The sequence below is a fragment of the Trichomycterus rosablanca genome, chromosome 7 (genome assembly GCF_030014385.1).
Source record: "Trichomycterus rosablanca isolate fTriRos1 chromosome 7, fTriRos1.hap1, whole genome shotgun sequence".
NCBI classification, from domain to species: domain Eukaryota; kingdom Metazoa; phylum Chordata; class Actinopteri; order Siluriformes; family Trichomycteridae; genus Trichomycterus; species Trichomycterus rosablanca.
In genome coordinates this window covers 24,882,526-24,901,859 of record NC_085994.1, presented here as the reverse complement: position 1 = coordinate 24,901,859, position 19,334 = coordinate 24,882,526, and the positions used below count along the sequence as shown (strand labels likewise).

The window sequence follows — 19,334 nt, the reverse complement described above, 5'->3', positions numbered from 1 at the left end:
AGACCATTGATAATCTCCCTTGGGGTCAAGATCTTATCCCGTGGGGTCAAAATGATCATGAGAACGGTGAGCAAAAATCCCAGAACTACACGGAGGGACCTGATGAATGACCTGCAGAGAGCTGGGACCAAAGTAACAAAGGCTACCATCAGTAAACACACTTCGCCGAGAGGGACTCAAATCCTGCAGTGCCAGGCGTGTCCCCCTGCTTAAGCCAGTACATGTCCAGGCCCGTCTGAAGTTTGCCAGAGAGCATATAGATGATCCAGAAGAGGATTGGGAGAATATCATGTGGTCAGATGAAACCAAAATGGAACTTTTTGGTAAAAACTCAACTCGTCGTGTTTGGAGGAAGAAGAAAAACCCAAGAACACCATACCTACTGTGAAGCATGGGGGTGGAAACATCATGCTTTGGGGCTGTTTTTCTGCATAGGGGACAGGACGACTGATCCGTGTTAAGGGAAGCATGAACGGGGCCATGTATCGTGAGATTTTAAGCCAAAACCTCCTTCCATCAGTGAGAGCATTGAAGATGGAACGTGGCTGGGTCTTCCAGCATGACAATGATCCCAAACACACCGCTCGGGCAACGAAGGAGTGGCTCCGTAAAAAGCATTTCAAGGTCCTGGAGTGGCCTAGCCAGTCTCCAGACCTCAACCCCATAGAAAATGTGTGGAGTCCGTGTTGCCCAGCGACAGCCCCAAAACATCACTGCTCTAGAGGAGATCTGCATGGAGGAATGGGCCAAAATACCAGCTACAGTGTGTGCAAACCTGGTGAAGACTTACAGGAAACGTTTGACTTCTGTCATTGCCAACAAAGGTTATGTTACAAAGTATTGAGTTGAACTTTTGTTATTGACCAAATACTTATTTTCCACCATAATTTACAAATAAATTCTTTAAAAATCCTACAATGTGATTTCCTGGATTTTTTTTTCTCATTTTGTCTCTCATAGTTGAAGTGTACCTATGATGAAAATTACAGACCTCTCATCTTTCTAAGTAGGAGAACCTGCACAATCAGTGGCTGACTAAATACTTTTTGGCCCCACTGTATGTTGCCAGCTATTTAGACATTAATGGCTGTGTGTTGAGTTATTTTCAGAAGACAGTAAATCTACACTGCTATACAAGCTGTACACTGACTACTCTCCAAGTTTCATGTCTATAGTGTTGTCCCATGAAAAGATGTAATGAAATATTTGCAGAAATGTGAGGGGTGTACTCACTTTTGTGATACACTGTATATGTATATATATATGTACAGGGGTTGGACAAAATAACTGAAACACCTGGTTTTAGACCACAATAATTTATTAGTATGGTGTAGGGTCTCCTTTTGCGGCCAATACAGCGTCAATTCGTCTTGGAAGTGACATATACAAGTCCTGCACAGTGGTCAGAGGGATTTTAAGCCATTCTTCTTGCAGGATAGTGGCCAGGTCACTACGTGATGCTGGTGGAGGAAAACGTTTCCTGACTCGCTTCTCCAAAACACCCCAAAGTGGCTCAATAATATTTAGATCTGGTGACTGTGCAGGCCATGGGAGATGTTCAACTTCACTTTCATGTTCATCAAACCAATCTTTCACCAGTCTTGCTGTGTGTATTGGTGCATTGTCATCCTGATACACGGCACCGCCTTCAGGATACAATGTTTGAACCATTGGATGCACATGGTCCTCCAGAATGGTTCGGTAGTCCTTGGCAGTGACGCGCCCATCTAGCACAAGTATTGGGCCAAGGGAATGCCATGATATGGCAGCCCAAACCATCACTGATCCACCCCCATGCTTCACTCTGGGCATGCAACAGTCTGGGTGGTACGCTTCTTTGGGGCTTCTCCACACCGTAACTCTCCCGGATGTGGGGAAAACAGTAAAGGTGGACTCATCAGAGAACAATACATGTTTCACATTGTCCACAGCCCAAGATTTGCGCTCCTTGCACCATTGAAACCGACGTTTGGCATTGGCACGAGTGACCAAAGGTTTGGCTATAGCAGCCCGGCCGTGTATATTGACCCTGTGGAGCTCCCGACGGACAGTTCTGGTGGAAACAGGAGAGTTGAGGTGCACATTTAATTCTGCCGTGATTTGGGCAGCCGTGGTTTTATGTTTTTTGGATACAATCCGGGTTAGCACCCGAACATCCCTTTCAGACAGCTTCCTCTTGCGTCCACAGTTAATCCTGTTGGATGTGGTTTGTCCTTCTTGGTGGTATGCTGACATTACCCTGGACACCAAGGCTCTTGATACATCACAAAGACTTGCTGTCTTGGTCACAGATACTGTGTATATATATATATATATATATATATATATGTATGTGTGTGTGTGTGTGTGTGTGTGTGTGTGTGTGTGTGTGTGTGTGTGTGTGTGTATGTACAGTGTATCACAAAAGTGAGTACACCCCTCACATTTCTGCAAATATTTTATTATATCTTTTCATGGGACAACACTATAGAAATAAAACTTGGATATAACTTAGAGTAGTCAGTGTACAACTTGTATAGCAGTGTAGATTTACTGTCTTCTAAAAATAACTCAACACACAGCCATTAATGTCTAAATGGCTGGCAACATAAGTGAGTACACCCCACAGTGAACATGTCCAAATTGTGCCCAAAGTGTCAATATTTTGTGTGACCACCATTATTATCCAGCACTGCCTTAACCCTCCTGGGCATGGAATTCACCAGAGCTGCACAGGTTGCTACTGGAATCCTCTTCCACTCCTCCATGATGACATCACGGAGCTGGTGGATGTTAGACACCTTGAACTCCTCCACCTTCCACTTGAGGATGCGCCACAGGTGCTCAATTGGGTTTAGTCCATCACCTTTACCTTCAGCTTCCTCAGCAAGGCAGTTGTCATCTTGGAGGTTGTGTTTGGGGTCGTTATCCTGTTGTAAAACTGCCATGAGGCCCAGTTTTCGAAGGGAGGGCATCATGCTCTGTTTCAGAATGTCACAGTACATGTTGGAATTCATGTTTCCCTCAATGAACTGCAGCTCCCCAGTGCCAGCAACACTCATGCAGCCCAAGACCATGATGCTACCACCACCATGCTTGACTGTAGGCAAGATACAGTTGTCTTGGTACTTCTCACCAGGGCGCCGCCACACATGCTGGACACCATCTGAGCCAAACAAGTTTATCTTGGTCTCGTCAGACCACAGGGCATTCCAGTAATCCATGTTCTTGGACTGCTTGTCTTCAGCAAACTGTTTGCTGGCTTTCTTGTGCGTCAGCTTCCTTCTGGGATGACGACCATGCAGACCGAGTTGATGCAGTGTGCGGCGTATGGTCTGAGCACTGACGGGCTGACCTCCCACGTCTTCAACCTCTGCAGCAATGCTGGCAGCACTCATGTGTCTATTTTTTAAAGCCAACCTCTGGATATGACGCCGAACACGTGGACTCAACTTCTTTGGTCGACCCTGGCGAAGCCTGTTCCGAGTGGAACCTGTCCTGGAAAACCGCTGTATGACCTTGGCCACCATGCTGTAGCTCAGTTTCAGGGTGTTAGCAATCTTCTTATAGCCCAGGCCATCTTTGTGGAGAGCAACAATTCTATTTCTCACATCCTCAGAGAGTTCTTTGCCATGAGGTGCCATGTTGAATATCCAGTGGCCAGTATGAGAGAATTGTACCCAAAACACCAAATTTAACAGCCCTGCTCCCCATTTACACCTGGGACCTTGACACATGACACCAGGGAGGGACAACGACACATTTGGGCACAATTTGGACATGTTCACTGTGGGGTGTATTCACTTATGTTGCCAGCTATTTAGACATTAATGGCTGTGTGTTGAGTTATTTTCAGAAGACAGTAAATCTACACTGCTATACAAGCTGTACACTGACTACTCTAAGTTATATCCAAGTTTCATGTCTATAGTGTTGTCCCATGAAAAGATATAATGAAATATTTGCAGAAATGTGAGGGGTGTACTCACTTTTGTGATACACTGTATGTATGTATGTATGTATGTATGTATGTATGTATGTATGTATGTATGTATGTAGAAATTAAAATATGAAATCTTTTCATGTGTGTGTGCATTTACACACATCATATATTATATAATATACATTATATTATATAATTATAATACTTTTCCCTAACTGTGCTTCTACTTGTTTTCACTAGGTTGAGAATGACTTTATCCTGCTTCATGAAAAGGAAATGTTCATTGAGCAGTTAAAGGACATAGTGGAAAAGGCAGAGGACATCCTTAGTGAAGACACAGAGGGAGAGAAATGTTCGGGACAAGTGTCGGAGCCAAATCAGTGCCTCACCGGAGGTTTCGGTTCGGAGGTGTGCCCTAAATTCAGTTTCAAAACCCACTGAGCTTTTATATTTAGTAATTGTTATAAATGTTCATTTATTTTTTGATTAAAGTTATTTTTCATCTGCGTTTAAGTGAATGAAACATATACTGCAAAATTGGCTGCATTTCTTATGAGAAGAATTACAATAAGATGCGCAAGCTAAAACAACACAGTAGGTTGTATGCTTTAATGAAGGGGCTTAGCCCAAATTATTAAAAACAGCTCCTAACCATTATTCCTTCTTCATTGTTTAGGTACCATCAAATTGTTTTGTTCATCAAACTAATTCTGCTCAGCCACTTCATTTAATTCCAATAGTGATGTGCTTTAAACCACTCCCGCTGATGCATAGGCGAATAGGCTTGTGTGTGGCTCCCAGTCATAGAAAGCCAATCTATCCCTTAAACCAGCTTTTGTGCTGATGTTGCTTTTAGAAATACAGTAGTTAAGAGACAATTACTCTCTAACAACAGTAAGACTTGACTAGGCCTGATTAGGTAGGGCAGAAAATGGGTTGTTGAAAAGGCAACATTCAGTCGCATACTGGCAGTTAAATGTGTTGCACTGAATAGTGTACATCCATTTTTTAATAGAGCTTAGTCAGTTGCTGTGTGATTAAATGTATTAACCCGTTAGCCATGTATGAGGCCAAAATTGTAAAAGCTACTAATTAGAAGCAGTGTCAGAATAGTTTTGGTCATGTATTGTAATTAGATTTACATTATTTAATTCAGCAAAATGTAGTAATTTGTTAGTGCTCTAAATAGACCTGTGATCAGTATTTGCTTTCTGCTTGGAAGCTCAGCCTGATTAGATTTGTGATGCCTCATGTGATTAAACATCGTACCATTGCAAAGCTTGTCATCAGTCTTGAAGTGAGATTCACCTAACATTTGACAGCCACCGTTCACTATTTCCTTTGTACATTAAAGATTAAAGGGCCAACGCCTTTGATATAGAGTTATTAAGCTTTCCCCGGGGTGCACTTTTCTCAGAGCAAGGTACAGAATGCTGAGCAAGCAAACTGAGGGGAGGAATAAAATGCTAATGCCCCTCATGACACATGAAGTGTGCTAAAGAATGGCAATCACTAAACTTGAGTGCTTTGTACGGAGATGTTCTGGCTTAAAATGCTGAACATGTAAGTAACCCGGTAAATGAAGTTTGAAATGAATTTATTCTGTTAATCTGAGTCATTTGTATTGTTATGCGCAAATTTTATCGTAGTCGTGATTGATTGTAATAAGTAAATACTTAATTATCTGTCATGTTAATTATTTGTTATCCTAATGTTGTTTCAGGGAGCAAAGCCTCAACAAACACAGTCTAACCAGCTGGTATACCAACAAAATGGTGAGATCTTCCTCACAGTAGGTTTAAATCTACACACAAATTTTGTTTTCAGCTATATAAACTTTTGTATGTGTGTGTGGATTTGTGTGTGTTCTCATTACTCAGTACTTCACACTGGAAAACGCTGGTTCATCATCTGCCCTGTGGCCGAAATAGTCCCAAATAACAATGAAGATAACATCACAGCCAAAGGTATTCATGTTATTTGTATTTTATGTACCACAGCTGTATGTTAAAAAATGTAATATAACAAATGCCATACGTATAATATAAAACATATACATAATGCCAATTAAAAGTTTTAAGTTTTTCAGCATGTCCTTGCCATAGTCTTTATTAAATTATTTTAAAAAAGACTTATGCCATACTAAATTATACTAGATTATTTGGATGTGGTGGTGGGATAATGTAATTATTTCTAAAGTATCTGTTTGATTTTAGTCCAACCAAAATCTATTGTCAGCTGTGCAAATATCTCACGTTTGTCATTATGGAAGCAGCTGTTAAGTCACCTTTAGGTAACTTACCTACTTATCCTATGCACATTGACTGGTTGATTAAAAGTCTGTCAGTCACTAGCCAAAAGCATTTGAGTGTTTTGTGAATTTGGAGACATTACCCACATTGTATCTAGTTTATCTAATTCCCCGATTATAACATATACATTTTCTTAAAAGCTGTTATACTATTATGTGTGTCTTTATTTTATGTGATGACACATGCCTTAATTATGGCAATCAGTCTCTCTTAAATCCCAATATATGCCTCTGCGTCAGTGGCACCTTTACATATATGCAAGTCACTAAATATGGTGTGGGCATTGATGCATCCCCTAGACAGATGTTTTTTTATTATTATTTATTTATTTACTTACCAATAACTGGTATGGAGTGTTATTTTTATCTTTAAAACAAAGAACTTAATGTCTGTTTCTTCTGAAAACAAGCTGAAACCTGGACTAATCTGATTACATTCCACCACTGTCTTACGTTCAATCTTAGGCTCAGGCCCAGAGACCAAAGTTGTGTTTCTGCATAGAATTGATGTATGGCTTCAGCAGTTTTGTGATGGACCATATTTATCGCAGTAGCATGATGTTTTTTCTGAGGACCCGAAGGTCACACGAATTTTACAGTAAATTCTGACCTTGCCCTACATTTTCTCCAGATTTGCTTAACATTTTTAACAGTATTATGTCCAGTAGATAGTCAAAGATCAAAATAATTTGTAATCTTGCCTTGAGAAATGTTCCTTTTCTTCTGATTGAAACGCTCCCGTAAAGACCTTTGGTGGATCCTTCTTTTGTACCCAATAATGATACCCTTACCTGTTACCAACTCACTTTCTTGTTGTGTAATGATTTAAAATATACACTCTTCACTCTTATTTTGCCCCAATCCCAACTTCTTTTTTGATTTATTAATTTGTATACATAAAACTTATTTTTATATATCATGAAATGTTATTCTTTTTAACAATAAGTTGCATTTTACAAAAAAATGTACCAATATATCTGAAAATGGCATTTGTAATACACAACATTGTTGGGCTTTTTTTTCCCCAAGCACTGGTCTCCTCCCAACGCCTACAATGAGTGTGTTTACATGCACACTAATAATCTCATTAAGCCCAGGTTCTGGTAGTCTAATTGTTCTAAAAACTCTGCATATTTAGACTGCATATTTTAATCTAAATAAGACCATATTGCTATCATTTCTGTCCAGTAATTGGAATACTTGGCTAATGTATAAAAATTTTCTGGAACTGCATATGTGTGAGGAAACAACACCATAAACACCCGGTCATTTACATTAAGGGTAGTTACTTTTATCCAAACTGACTTATAGTTGTGGCTAATTACCCTCAAGCAATTGAGGTTTAACAGCCTTGCTCAGGGGTCCAAGTTTGGTTCAGTGGCAGTTTGGTGGTGGTGGGGCTTCGAGTTACTAGTTCAATTCCTTAGTTCCTTAATTGCTAAGCTATCATTGTTCTATGTAGATATATACTGATTATGTATTATAATTTTACACTATACAGCAACTCCTTGAATCCGTCTGCTTGTGCTAGCACCTTGACAGTAGTGAACAGTGCAGTGTCAAGTAGATAATCCAGCCTCCCCTCCCAAAGACACAGCCAATTGTTAGACATTTTACCATATTTAAAATTATAGTATTTGCATTACTGCTAAAATGTTAACGGTTTTCATGTTGTGAACTTTACATGCTGCCAAACCACATTTGTACACCTAAACAATTAATTAATAATCATTGATAATAAAGTAAATAAATTTAGCTTACTGAGTCTGTACCAATTTTCCCTTTTTCCTGACAGATGCAAACAGCCCTCCTACTACTCAGATTCAAGATGGAAGCATAGCTGGAGATAGATCTCTCCAGAGCCAGCCAGCATCATCTGACTCTGCTCCTAATGCCACAGAACACGCCCAGTTAGCCGATGATCCTCAGAGCACTCATTTAGCAGCAGCAGCAGTATCTATGGTTACAGACATACCATGCTGTCCTATTGCTCCCCCTATTTCCCAAGATACCGATGTTCAAAAAAATGTGCCCCCTCACCAACCAGCATCTCATGACCCCAGCCCTGTCTTAGAGACACCCCTTACCCAAACCCAACCAGTAGTGCTTCAGCAGTCGTATTCCTCAGCTGTTCCACCTTCAACACAGTCCCCACCTGAAAGCCCTGCCCACCAATCACAAGCACCTCTATCTTCATCACAAGCGCCTTCTACATCCGAATGCACCACGTCACAGACACAATCAGGGAGTGCACCAGCTGAGTCTGATGGAGAAGGGCCTCCCAGATTAGAGTTCATTGATAAGACAATAAAGACGCTCGATGAAAAGCTCAGGAACCTTTTGTACCAGGAATACAACCCCTCACAGAACACAAGCTCCACCTCTGATCCTCCTGGCTCACCTACAGTGTCTGACAGCCAGAGCAGTGATGGAACACTAAAAAAAGGAGATGTTCTGGTAAAATGCACCACATTGCACAATTTTATTCACTGCTACTCTCCTATTTGATTACTGATTCCTGATGTTATTAAATATAATTGGGCCAAATTAATGAATAAAATAAAGAAGTAAGTTTTTCATTCAAAATAGATTGGTTTATACACTGCTCAAAGAAGTTAAGGGAACACTTAAATCACACATTCTTCACATCAGTCCCCCCCCCCACACACAAAAAAAAATTAATAAAACTGCTTAAATTTATGGAATCACTTGCAAATACACCATATCATTTAGACCCTCACAAACACTCTTAACCACCATACGTACATGGGGGGGGAAAAATTGACCCACCACCGTTTACATAATCTATTAGTTAGCCATGATAATAGCCATTGCAGCTGACATGACGTTAAGAATTAAACAAACAAAATCACACGTTGGATCTCAATGAACGAAAGATTCAAGTTGAAAATCCTTACTGATATAAACTGTGTCATTAATTAAGAACAAAATGACATAACATTCAGTGGAAACCAAAATCATCAGCCCATGGAGGGCTGGACTCATTCATACCGAAAATCAAAGTGAAACATTGAATTAATAAGCTCATCCAATTTCTATGAATTTCATCATGGCAATTCATCATGTTACTAAGTAGTGTGTATGGCCCCCACATGCCTGTATGCACTCCACAATGTCTGGGCATGATCCTGATGAGACGGTGGATGGTGTCCTGTGGAATGATCTCCCAGACCTGGATCAGGAAACATGCACACCAGTAGCCCACTGGAGGTCACTTTGTAGGGCTCTGGCAGTGCTCCTCCTGTTCCTCCTCGGACAAAGGAGCAGATACCAGTCCTGCTGCTGGGTTGATGCCCTTCTACGGCCCTGTCCTGCAGTCCTCGTGTAACAGCCCGTGTCCTGGTATCTCCTCCATGCTCTTGAGACTGTGCTGGGAGACACAGTAAACCTTCTTGCGACAGCATGTATGGATGTGCCATCCTGGAGGAGCTGGGCTACCTGTGCATCCTGAAAGGGCTGCAGGTACCGCCTCATGCTACCAGTAGTGACAAGGTCACTAGCAAAACGCAGAACTAGAGAAGGATCAGTCAGGAAGGGTAAGGAGAGAGTATTTGGGGGTGTTCAAAAACCTACTGAGCTGCCTTGCTGTCTTATTGATACATAGTAGAGAGGATTCTAATAAGCCATTGACTTATACTCGTTGATTCAAAATACTGTTGAAATTTTAAGATACCTTACTAGTGAGCATATTAAGGCGTCTAGGATTTCGAACAGCCTACTTCTCTGGAGTGCGCGTAGGGTGACGTAAAATGCTGATGTAGAGAGCTCCCTAGGTTTTCTAACACACTCTTTGTCTGTGGCGACCACCTGTAAAACCATTTCCTTTTTGGTGGTTGTCTTGCTGTTGCCTCTCTGGTGCACCTGTTGTCACTTTCATTTGCACCAAAGAAAGTGAACTTGATTCACAATCGTTTATACTTCCTAACTGGGCAGATTGATATCCCTGAAGTTTAACTGACTTTGTGTTATGCTGTGATGATTAAGTGTTCCCTTAATTGTTTTAAGCAGTGTAATTGTCGAGCTACCTCAAGATGACAATCACATCTAATAGACAGTTTATTCTGTGCTTTCTACCATAAAGACATCAGGAGAGACTGTAGAACATGCTAATAATTACCCCTTATTTGTTTCAATAGGGTTTACTTTGTGTGTAACTAAAGTTAAGATTCGTGGACAATGCCGTTTTTAGTTCTAAGAGATTTTACAATTGAATTAAACTTGAACCAGTGACTCGAGTTGCATCTCTCACAAATCTCTGGATGTTTTAAGTCGAACTTTGTCTGCAAATGCATTTTATGCAGTCAGTCTGGAAGTCTTCAGTCAATAGTAAATTGTCTGAAATTCAGCTTATGGATTTCTATGTCTAAAATTATAGGCTACAAAGTAGAGACAATGAGAACCTTTGAACAAGAACATGCCCCAAAAGGTCTCAAATTCCTTACCCAAACAGCACTGAGAACAGACATTTAACAATGTACACCATGCATGCATTAACTAACTCTGAAATTGCATCAACTACCTTTCTGCCATGAGGGTGGCACGGTGGCTAAGTGGGTAGCACTGTCGCCTCACAGCAAGAAGGTCCTTGGTTCAATCCCCAGGTTGGGCGCTCCAGGTCCTTTCTGTGTGGAGTTTGCATGTTCTCCCTGTGTCTGCGTGGGTTTACTCTGGGTGCTCTGGTTTCCTCCCACAGTCCAAAGACATGCAAGTGAGGTGAACTGGAAACACTAAATTTTCCATGACTGTGTTCGATATAACCTTGTGAACTGATGAATCTTGTGTAATGAGTAACTACCGTTCCTGTCATGAATGTAACCAAAGTGTAAAACATGACGTTAAAAACCTAATAAAACAAGCAAACATACCTTCCTGCCATGAACATTTCCAATGTGTAAATGTGGCGTTAAACCCTTAAAGTCTATAAAAATATGCATTCTAGTAAATCCATATACATTATATGGGCAAATGTATGTGGGCATCCCTCCTAATTGTTGGAGTTCAGGTGTTTCAGCCATTCACATTGCTAACAGGTGTATAAAATCAATTATTTTAAATAAATTATATGCTGTATATCATATATTGTGGCAGCACTTTGGGAATGACTATTTTCTGGCTCAGTATGACGATGCCCCTGTGCACTGGGTTATAAAGACAAGGTTTGACAAGTGTGTGGTTCCTTGACTCTAACCCTTATCATCAGTGCCTGACCCCACAAATTCCATTTTGACAAAAATTTTTTTATAAAATGTATGTTTATAAAAATACTTAATATTAATAAATAAAACATGGAAAGACATGCTCATAGAGTCCTTCATAAACACAGTACAATAAATATTTAGCTTTATTTTTTTTCTAATATGGGTGATGTGCAACAGCTTGGACCCTTGGGACCCAGGTTTGGTCTTTGCCTTGGATTGGGAAGGAATTTCATATCATTTTTTACTGTGCTCACATTGTACATTGTACATGTGTACTCTGGTTTTCTCCCAAAACATGCAGATTAGGCGATTGGCTAAACTAAATTTGCCTGTATTTTTGCCTTGCGGCAAGTGTTTGCAGGTAGTGTCAGATCCGAGGCAACCCTGATCAGAATGAAGCAGTCCGTGTGCATGGTGCATGAGTATAGGTGCCCAGGTGGTGCAGCGGAATATTCCACTAGCACACCAACGCCGAGATTCTGAACTCCAAGGTTCGAAACTCGCCGTTGCCACCAGTCGGCTGGGCGCCATCTGGTGGGCACAATTGGCAGTGCCTGCAGCAGACACTAATTGGCCACCGTATCTGCAGGGTGAGGACCGGACTATGTGTGGGGTGGGATCTTCATACGCTATGTAAGGACCCTGATTGGCGGAAGAGGGGCGAGAAGGGGTGAGAAGAGGCGTGTACAGCGATGTACTCTCCTCTGATGCAATCGGGTATCCCTCAGCAGCGGAAGGCAAATTGTGTGCTAAACTGGGAGGACAATGGGGGGAAAATGCATTTAAAAAAATGTGCATGAGTATGTAATATTTTATTACTAATTTGCAGGCATACATTACTAAGATATTTTATTTAAAACCAACCTTGCTGTGTTTAACCGGTTTGTTTACTGTGCTGGATTAGAACTGATTGCTCAGAATAATGTAGTAGAGCAGGGATGTTTATGCAATTTTCGGAAAATTGTACACTAATAAACAGAAAAGGTTTATAATTTCTAGTATTTTTAATGAGAAATTAATAAATAAATTTATTTTTGTATTTTTTTCATTTGTATCTTGTAGAGTTATTCTAAATTCTTTCACCTGTTGTTTCTGTTTCAGCCTCAAATTCTAGAAAGGATTGACAGTCTTGGTACCTTGAGTGACTCTCTGGTTGCTCGTAAGTTGTGTGCGTCTTTGATCTTATGCTGTTTGTGAATGGAGATCTTTAATACCCAAGGTTATTTTAACAAAAGTAAAGTCTGGTCTTATAGAATAGGTTTCTAAGAATAAACTTACAAAAAAAAACATTGGAAATGATTAAGTTTGTGATTTGTTCATATTAGATTTTTCTTCATTAGCTTTGAATAAGCCGCTGACTAGAACCGACTCAGCAGGCAGCTCTGGTGGGCAAAGCACCATTAAAGGCCGCTTTCAGGTAAGGAAACGTATTAATGTGATACAGATGTAATCTTGATGAAAACATGCTTTTGCTTTAATTGTTTTCATTTGTGTGCTTTAGGTTTCTCCAACGGCACCCGATGTTGTCCAGGGTTTAGATCGTAGCAGGAGTCACTGCCTCTGTAGCTCTCCAGCAGCTGTACATGCTGATGGCGATGCTTCGGTGGCCATGAATGCTGAAGTTTCAACTACAACCGACAGTGGAGGCCAAACGTCACAGAGGTCCTTTAGCAATCGTTATTCAGCACCTCCAAACTTATATCAGGTGTGGATCAGTGATCTTTAGTGTAATGTACATGTTTATTATGCCACCAGTAATAGAATTTGGCATGTGTCTTCACAAATTGAGAAGATTTATTTATTTATTTAATTATAAAACTTGTTTTCAAAAGAATATATCATTGTGACTTTGTAGAGGATACATTTGTCCTTGAAAAATATAAGACATTTGACCAATTAAGACATTTGTGTGCATATAAGTGGGAAATTTGGCATTTATTTACAACAATGACATCTGATAAGCAGCTTTATAGGAGGGTACAGCCTAAAACACAAATACCACACTTACCATATAGAAGTTCTACAATTACTGACTGTAGTCCATCTATTTCTCTACATTCCTTTTTAGCCTGGTTTTACCCTGTTCTTCAATGGTCCGGACCCCCACAGGACCACCACAGAGTAGGTATTATTTAGGTGGTGGATCATTCTCAGCCCTGCATTGACAATGACATAGTGGTGGTGTGTTGGTGTGTGTTGTGCTAGTATGAGTGGATCAGACACAGCAGCGCTGCTGGAGTTTTTAAATACCGTGCCCACTCACTGTCCACTTTATTAGACACTCCTACCTAGTTGGTCCACCTTGTAGATGTAAAGTCAGAGACGATCACTCATCTACTGCTGGTGTTTGAGTTGGTCATCTTCTAGACCTTCATCTGTGGTCACAGGACACTGCCCATGGGGCGCTGTTGGCTGGAGATTTTTGGTTAATGGACTATTTTCAGTCCAGCAGGAACAGTGAGGTGTTTAAAAACTCCAGCAGTGCTGCTGTGTCTGATCCACTCATACCAGCACAACACACACTAACACACCACCACCATGTCAGTGTCACTGCAGTCCTAAGAATGGTCCACCACCCAAATAATACCTGCTCTGTAGTGTTTCTGGGAGAGTCCTGACCATTGAAGAACAGCATGAAAGGGGGCTAACAAAGCATGTAGAGAAACAGATGGACTACTGTCATTAGTTCGGTAATTGTCGAACTACAAAGTGCTTCTATATGGTAAGTGGAGCTGATAAAATGAACAGTGAGTGTAGAAACAAGGAGGTGGTTTTAATGTTATGGCTGATCGGTGTGTATATATACTTAAATAACTCTTGACTGCAGCCCATCTGTTGCTGTGCACACTTTGTGACCTCCCTGTACCTCATGTATCAATCGAAGTGACCTTGATATGACCCCCACTAACCAGCTGCTGTTTGTTTGGGGGGTCATTCTCAGCAATGCAATGTCACGAACATATCAGTGACATGGTAGTGTGTGTTATACTGGTATAAGTGTATTAGGTGCATTGTGTGTGTGTGTGGAAATGCTCTTACTTTCACTATCAGACATGAGGAGCCATGACGAGTTGTAATGTTGTTGTTCGACTCGAGCGTTTAAAAGTGATCTCCATTTATGACCAAGAATATTTATCTACCACATTTCTTATACAAAGTTGACTGTTTACTATTCTTGCAGGTTTTAATAATGCTTTAGACAGTTCTTAACCCAACTCCAGTAATTTCAGCAAATCTCCATTATTATTAGCTTGATGCAGTATTTATTTAGCCAAAGGCTTTTAAGTATTGGCTTATTTGGCCAGGCAATGTGTGCCTGTGTTAAATCAATTAAACCTGTGCAATATTTTATTATCTGTTATTACAATCTGTTATTAATATCTTTAAATGGTCCCATCCTAAACTTTTTGTTCATTGTTTCTTTTTCTGTTGGTAGGATATGCTTGCTTCCAGCCTAAATGCCACACCCTCGATGTCTCATGCACAAACCTCCTTGTCGATGGATGTAAAATTGCAGCATGGGTTTCACCTTTCTTCAGATTCGGGTGAAGAGGCAGACCACTTGGCTAAACCCCATGTTTCTTCACATCCTGCTGCCACCCAATCAGAGCACAGTGGGAATGACCTTGTTAAGCGAGCAGTGGCTTTTTTCCGCCGCTCGGGTCGCAGTAGCAGTGTGCAGAGCTCAGATTCACCGAGCCACCCACCAGTCCTTAATGGCCATGCACCTTTTGTTTCCAGCCATGCTCAATCCACATATGTCAGCAGCGATAATGACTCGGAGTTCGAGGATGCAGACATGAAGAAAGAGCTGCAGAGACTTCGAGAGAAGTATGTAAAATTATTTTTCTCTTATTTACCACTTCCAAAAAAGTTGGGACATTTAAGTTCAATGCAAAATTGTAATTTACAGGTTTTTAAGTGAAATAGCACAAAGATTTAATGATTTACTCTAAACTTTTAACATATTTTTGTGACTATAATTTACACGCATATGTAACAGACCCTAGTCAAAATATAAAACTCTGACGTGAATTTTGAGACTGAATTAGTATAAAATGCTATAATATCTAACTCATTGATGTTCCATAACCAAAGTTTGCTACATTATGAAAAAACTCATATACAAGTCATATGCGTGCATGTTTTGGAGCAACATATGCTGCCATCTACAATTTTTTTTTTGCCAGGTATGCCCTGTTTGTTTCAGCAAAACAATTCTAAGCCAGTTCATTTGTTACTGCTGTGGGGCACTGTAATAGGTGCAAGACCCATCTTATACGAATACGAATCCTTTATTGTCATTGCACATAGTACTTGTACACTTGCACAACGAAATTGGAATACAACCCCCCCCCCCCCCCCACTCTCGGTGCAAGAAAAAACAGCAAACAATAAAAGTACTATATACAAATATGAATATAAAAATATAAAACAGTACTTAAACAAAACAGAAGCAGAACCGAAGCTGTTGCACATGTCCTATTCAAATTGTCCTAATTAAATTAAATTAGAAGTTGCGCATGTCCCATTTAAAGTGAAATTATCTTCCATAATGTGCTGAGCATTTGGAAGCATGATATATGACCGCAGAGACATGGAATGGAAAAGATAATAATAATATAATAATGCATTTTATTTATATGTGCCTTTCAAAGCACTCAAGGGCACCTTAAATCTTACAGAGCAGTTAAACAACAATACACAGACAATACAAGACATATACAAACTTTCCCAACTTTAATAACTGGTATCCTATGATGTTAAAAAAGGTAAGGTAACACAGTGCTAAATATGCCCCTGTCCCTACTTTTTTGAAGGTGTTGCAGTGCTAAAGAATGTGTGTGTGTGTGTGTGTGTGTGTGTGTGTTATAATGTTTATAATTGATGTCTAAATGGGTTTTATGTAAATTTTCTCTCCAGTTTTAACTTTTCCTGGAATTGGCTTTGAAGTAGAAAATGGTTAATAATTACTGTTTAAGTAATGCATTTTGTTGCTTTATAAGTCTGAGTTTGATGCTCTGTCAAGGCCACTGCTGTTCATCCACACCAAACTCGTCAAGCCATGTGCACAGGACTACAGTAATACTAGAACAGGAAAGGGTCTTCTCCAAAGTGATGTCACAAAGTTGGAAACATACACTGATCAGCCATAACATTAAAACCAGCTCCTTGTTTCTACACTCACTGTCCATTTTATCAGCTCCACTTACCATATAGAAGCACTTTGTAGTTCTACAATTACTGACTGTAGCCCATCTGTTTCTCTGCATGCTTTGTTAGCCCCCTTTCATGATGTTCTTCAATGGTCAGGACCCCCACAGGACCACTACAGAGTAAGTATTATTTGGGTGGTGGATCATTCTCAGCACTGCAGTGACACTGACATGGTGGTGGTGTGTTAGTGTGTGTTGTGCTGATATGAGTGGCTCAGACACAGCAGCACTGCTGGAGTTTTTTTCACTGCTGGACTGAGAATAGTCCACCAACCAAAAATACCAAGCCAACAGCGCCATGTGGGCAGCGTCCTGTAACCACTGATGAAGGTCTAGAAGATGACCAAGATTGGTAGAAGATTGGTGTCACTGCAGTGCTGAGAATGATCCAACACCCAAATAATACCTGCTCTGTGGTGGTCCTGTGGGGGTCCTGACCATTGAATAACAGGGTGAAAGCAGGCTAAAATGTATGTAGAGCAATAAATGGACTACAGTCAGTAATTGTAGAACTTCTACTTCTCTAGAAGTACTTCTATATGGTAAGTGGAGCTGATAAAATGGACAGTGAGTGTAGAAACAAGGAGGTGGTTTTAATGTTATGGCTGATCAGTGTATGTCTCATTGTGCTTTTGTGAATGGTAAATAATATTTTTCTAAAGAACATTGTGCTGTATAAATTTTTGCACAGGAGTTAATATAAGCATTATATGTTAGTTTAGATGATGCATTTGTGTCATATTAATGTTTCCCCCTTTGTTTAAATGTTTAGCCCAGCAGTGAAGACAAGGAAAAACTTTTCAAATAATTATATTGCTCTGTATTGTATTGTTTGTATTGTTAAGAAGTGATTAACGGAATTTGAATAACAAAAAATCCCAGTCACAATTATGTTTTTAATATATTACTGATAACAGCAAATGTTTGCGATTATAAACCGAAACCTTATACAGACACCCTCAGTATCTGTTGATTGCAAACTTTTTTTAAGCTTTCCAAGGTTACTCAGTACATTACAAGTTTAATGGCAGAAGGCCTGAGGACAATTTGTCTTGTCAACATACATGTTTCATGTAAATATTTGTCCTCTTTGCTGGACCAAAGTGTGACTTACATTTAGTGTCAAATATCAAATACTCGTGGAACAGACCGTGTGCAAAAACAGTCAGAACTGTTTTGACAGCATATTAAGCAGGTAGCCCTAATGTTTTGGATCGATGGTGTATTGTAAATAGCTGGAAATGCTAATGTTGTTGAAAGAGGTTTAAAACAGCCCCTAAACAACTCCTCTTTTATGCTTTACAGTAGAAAAGCATGTAGAATATTTTTAAAAACCGCAGTTGCAGTTCTTGACCTGCTGTTTTATGAATTCAGCACATTTGCAGTCGTTATCAAATTAAGCAGTACAATACAAAAACTAACTGGTAAACCTTGAAAATGTTTTTCATGTACACTGGACAACAGTATATTTATTTACACCTAAAAACACAGCTATGAAATTAGGGCTGTCGCGATTGGTCGACCTAGTCGATGACGTCGAAGCATTTTTAGTCGATGCATTTTAAGTCTTAGCAGAGGCCGATTGTAAAGAGCTTTCAAAGAAAAGCTAAAAGACCCAAATCATCAAAAGTTTTGGAATACTTAAAACTGGCACAAAACAAAAAGGTGGTTTGTACACTGTGCAAAACTTTGATGGTACCACAGCAGCACTAGCACGATGTTGCACGTCTATATTGTTTAATTACGCTTCTTAATCGCAGAGATCTTGGAAAACCGTATTCCTTAGCGAGTTCAGTTGGGGCACATGAGACGCGGCAAAACTTTCACTTCTATATTGTTTCATTAAGCTTCTTAATCGCAGAGATATCTGAATACCGTATTTATAGCGAGTTCAGTTAGACTGCTGTGCACTTTGCTGAGCTCGCGGTTTCTCATGTGAAACACTTACCACTTTGTTTACATCGCTTAGAATGTGAAGTAAGTTTTGAGTGAATGTGTAGGTTAGAATCTGGGCTCATTCTGTCGTTACTGTACGTTGGACTTAATGAGATGTGCCCACCTCTAAGTATTTTATTTCTGCTATAGGTTTAAGCACTTTGCTTTGTGTACGGAACGCCATAAACACATGTTGCACTTTTAGTATAGAGCACTTGAGAATTTGATAATATGGACATAAACCCTGTTTACATTTACTTTTGTGCCATATTATTATGCCATAAAGTTTGTTGTTAAAATAAAAAAAGCTTAAATGAGATTCTGAATTACATTTTTTGGAGGAAAATTCATCTTTAGATTAATTGACTAATCGGTAAAATACTGTAGTCTATAGATTTATCGATAGAAAAATTCGTCGTTAGTGGCAGCCCTATATGAAATCCTTATCAACGAAGGCCAGTTGTAACTGTTTTCTTAATCAGGTGTGGTTCTATATTTGTCAGAATAAAACCCTACAAACAGAAACAATCATCAGCTATTTGAATATAATTGCTTTGGCATGGTAAAATAAAAAAGCTGCATCACACTGAGCTATTGTAGATAAGATTCTTCTCTGCAGAGATGCTTAAAGAGGTTCCAAATATTAAATAAAAGGATCTAGATGTAAATCATTTATATGTTCAGGATGTCAGTCACACCTGAACATGTGTATCCAGTGTATCCACTTTTTT

General features: G+C 39.8%; 1 protein-coding gene across 1 annotated transcript in view; it reads left to right on the top strand.

Moving 5' to 3' along the window:
- LOC134318312 (serine/threonine-protein kinase WNK2-like) overlaps positions 1-19,334 on the top strand; it is a 97,252-nt gene that overhangs the window by 61,982 nt on the left and 15,936 nt on the right. The window contains exons 16-23 of the mRNA XM_062999166.1: positions 4,163-4,330; positions 5,646-5,697; positions 5,803-5,889; positions 8,029-8,690; positions 12,554-12,611; positions 12,793-12,869; positions 12,954-13,157; positions 14,889-15,283. Of these exons, the coding sequence (XP_062855236.1) occupies positions 4,163-4,330; positions 5,646-5,697; positions 5,803-5,889; positions 8,029-8,690; positions 12,554-12,611; positions 12,793-12,869; positions 12,954-13,157; positions 14,889-15,283 (1,703 nt within the window). The remainder of the gene's footprint in view (positions 1-4,162; positions 4,331-5,645; positions 5,698-5,802; positions 5,890-8,028; positions 8,691-12,553; positions 12,612-12,792; positions 12,870-12,953; positions 13,158-14,888; positions 15,284-19,334) is intronic.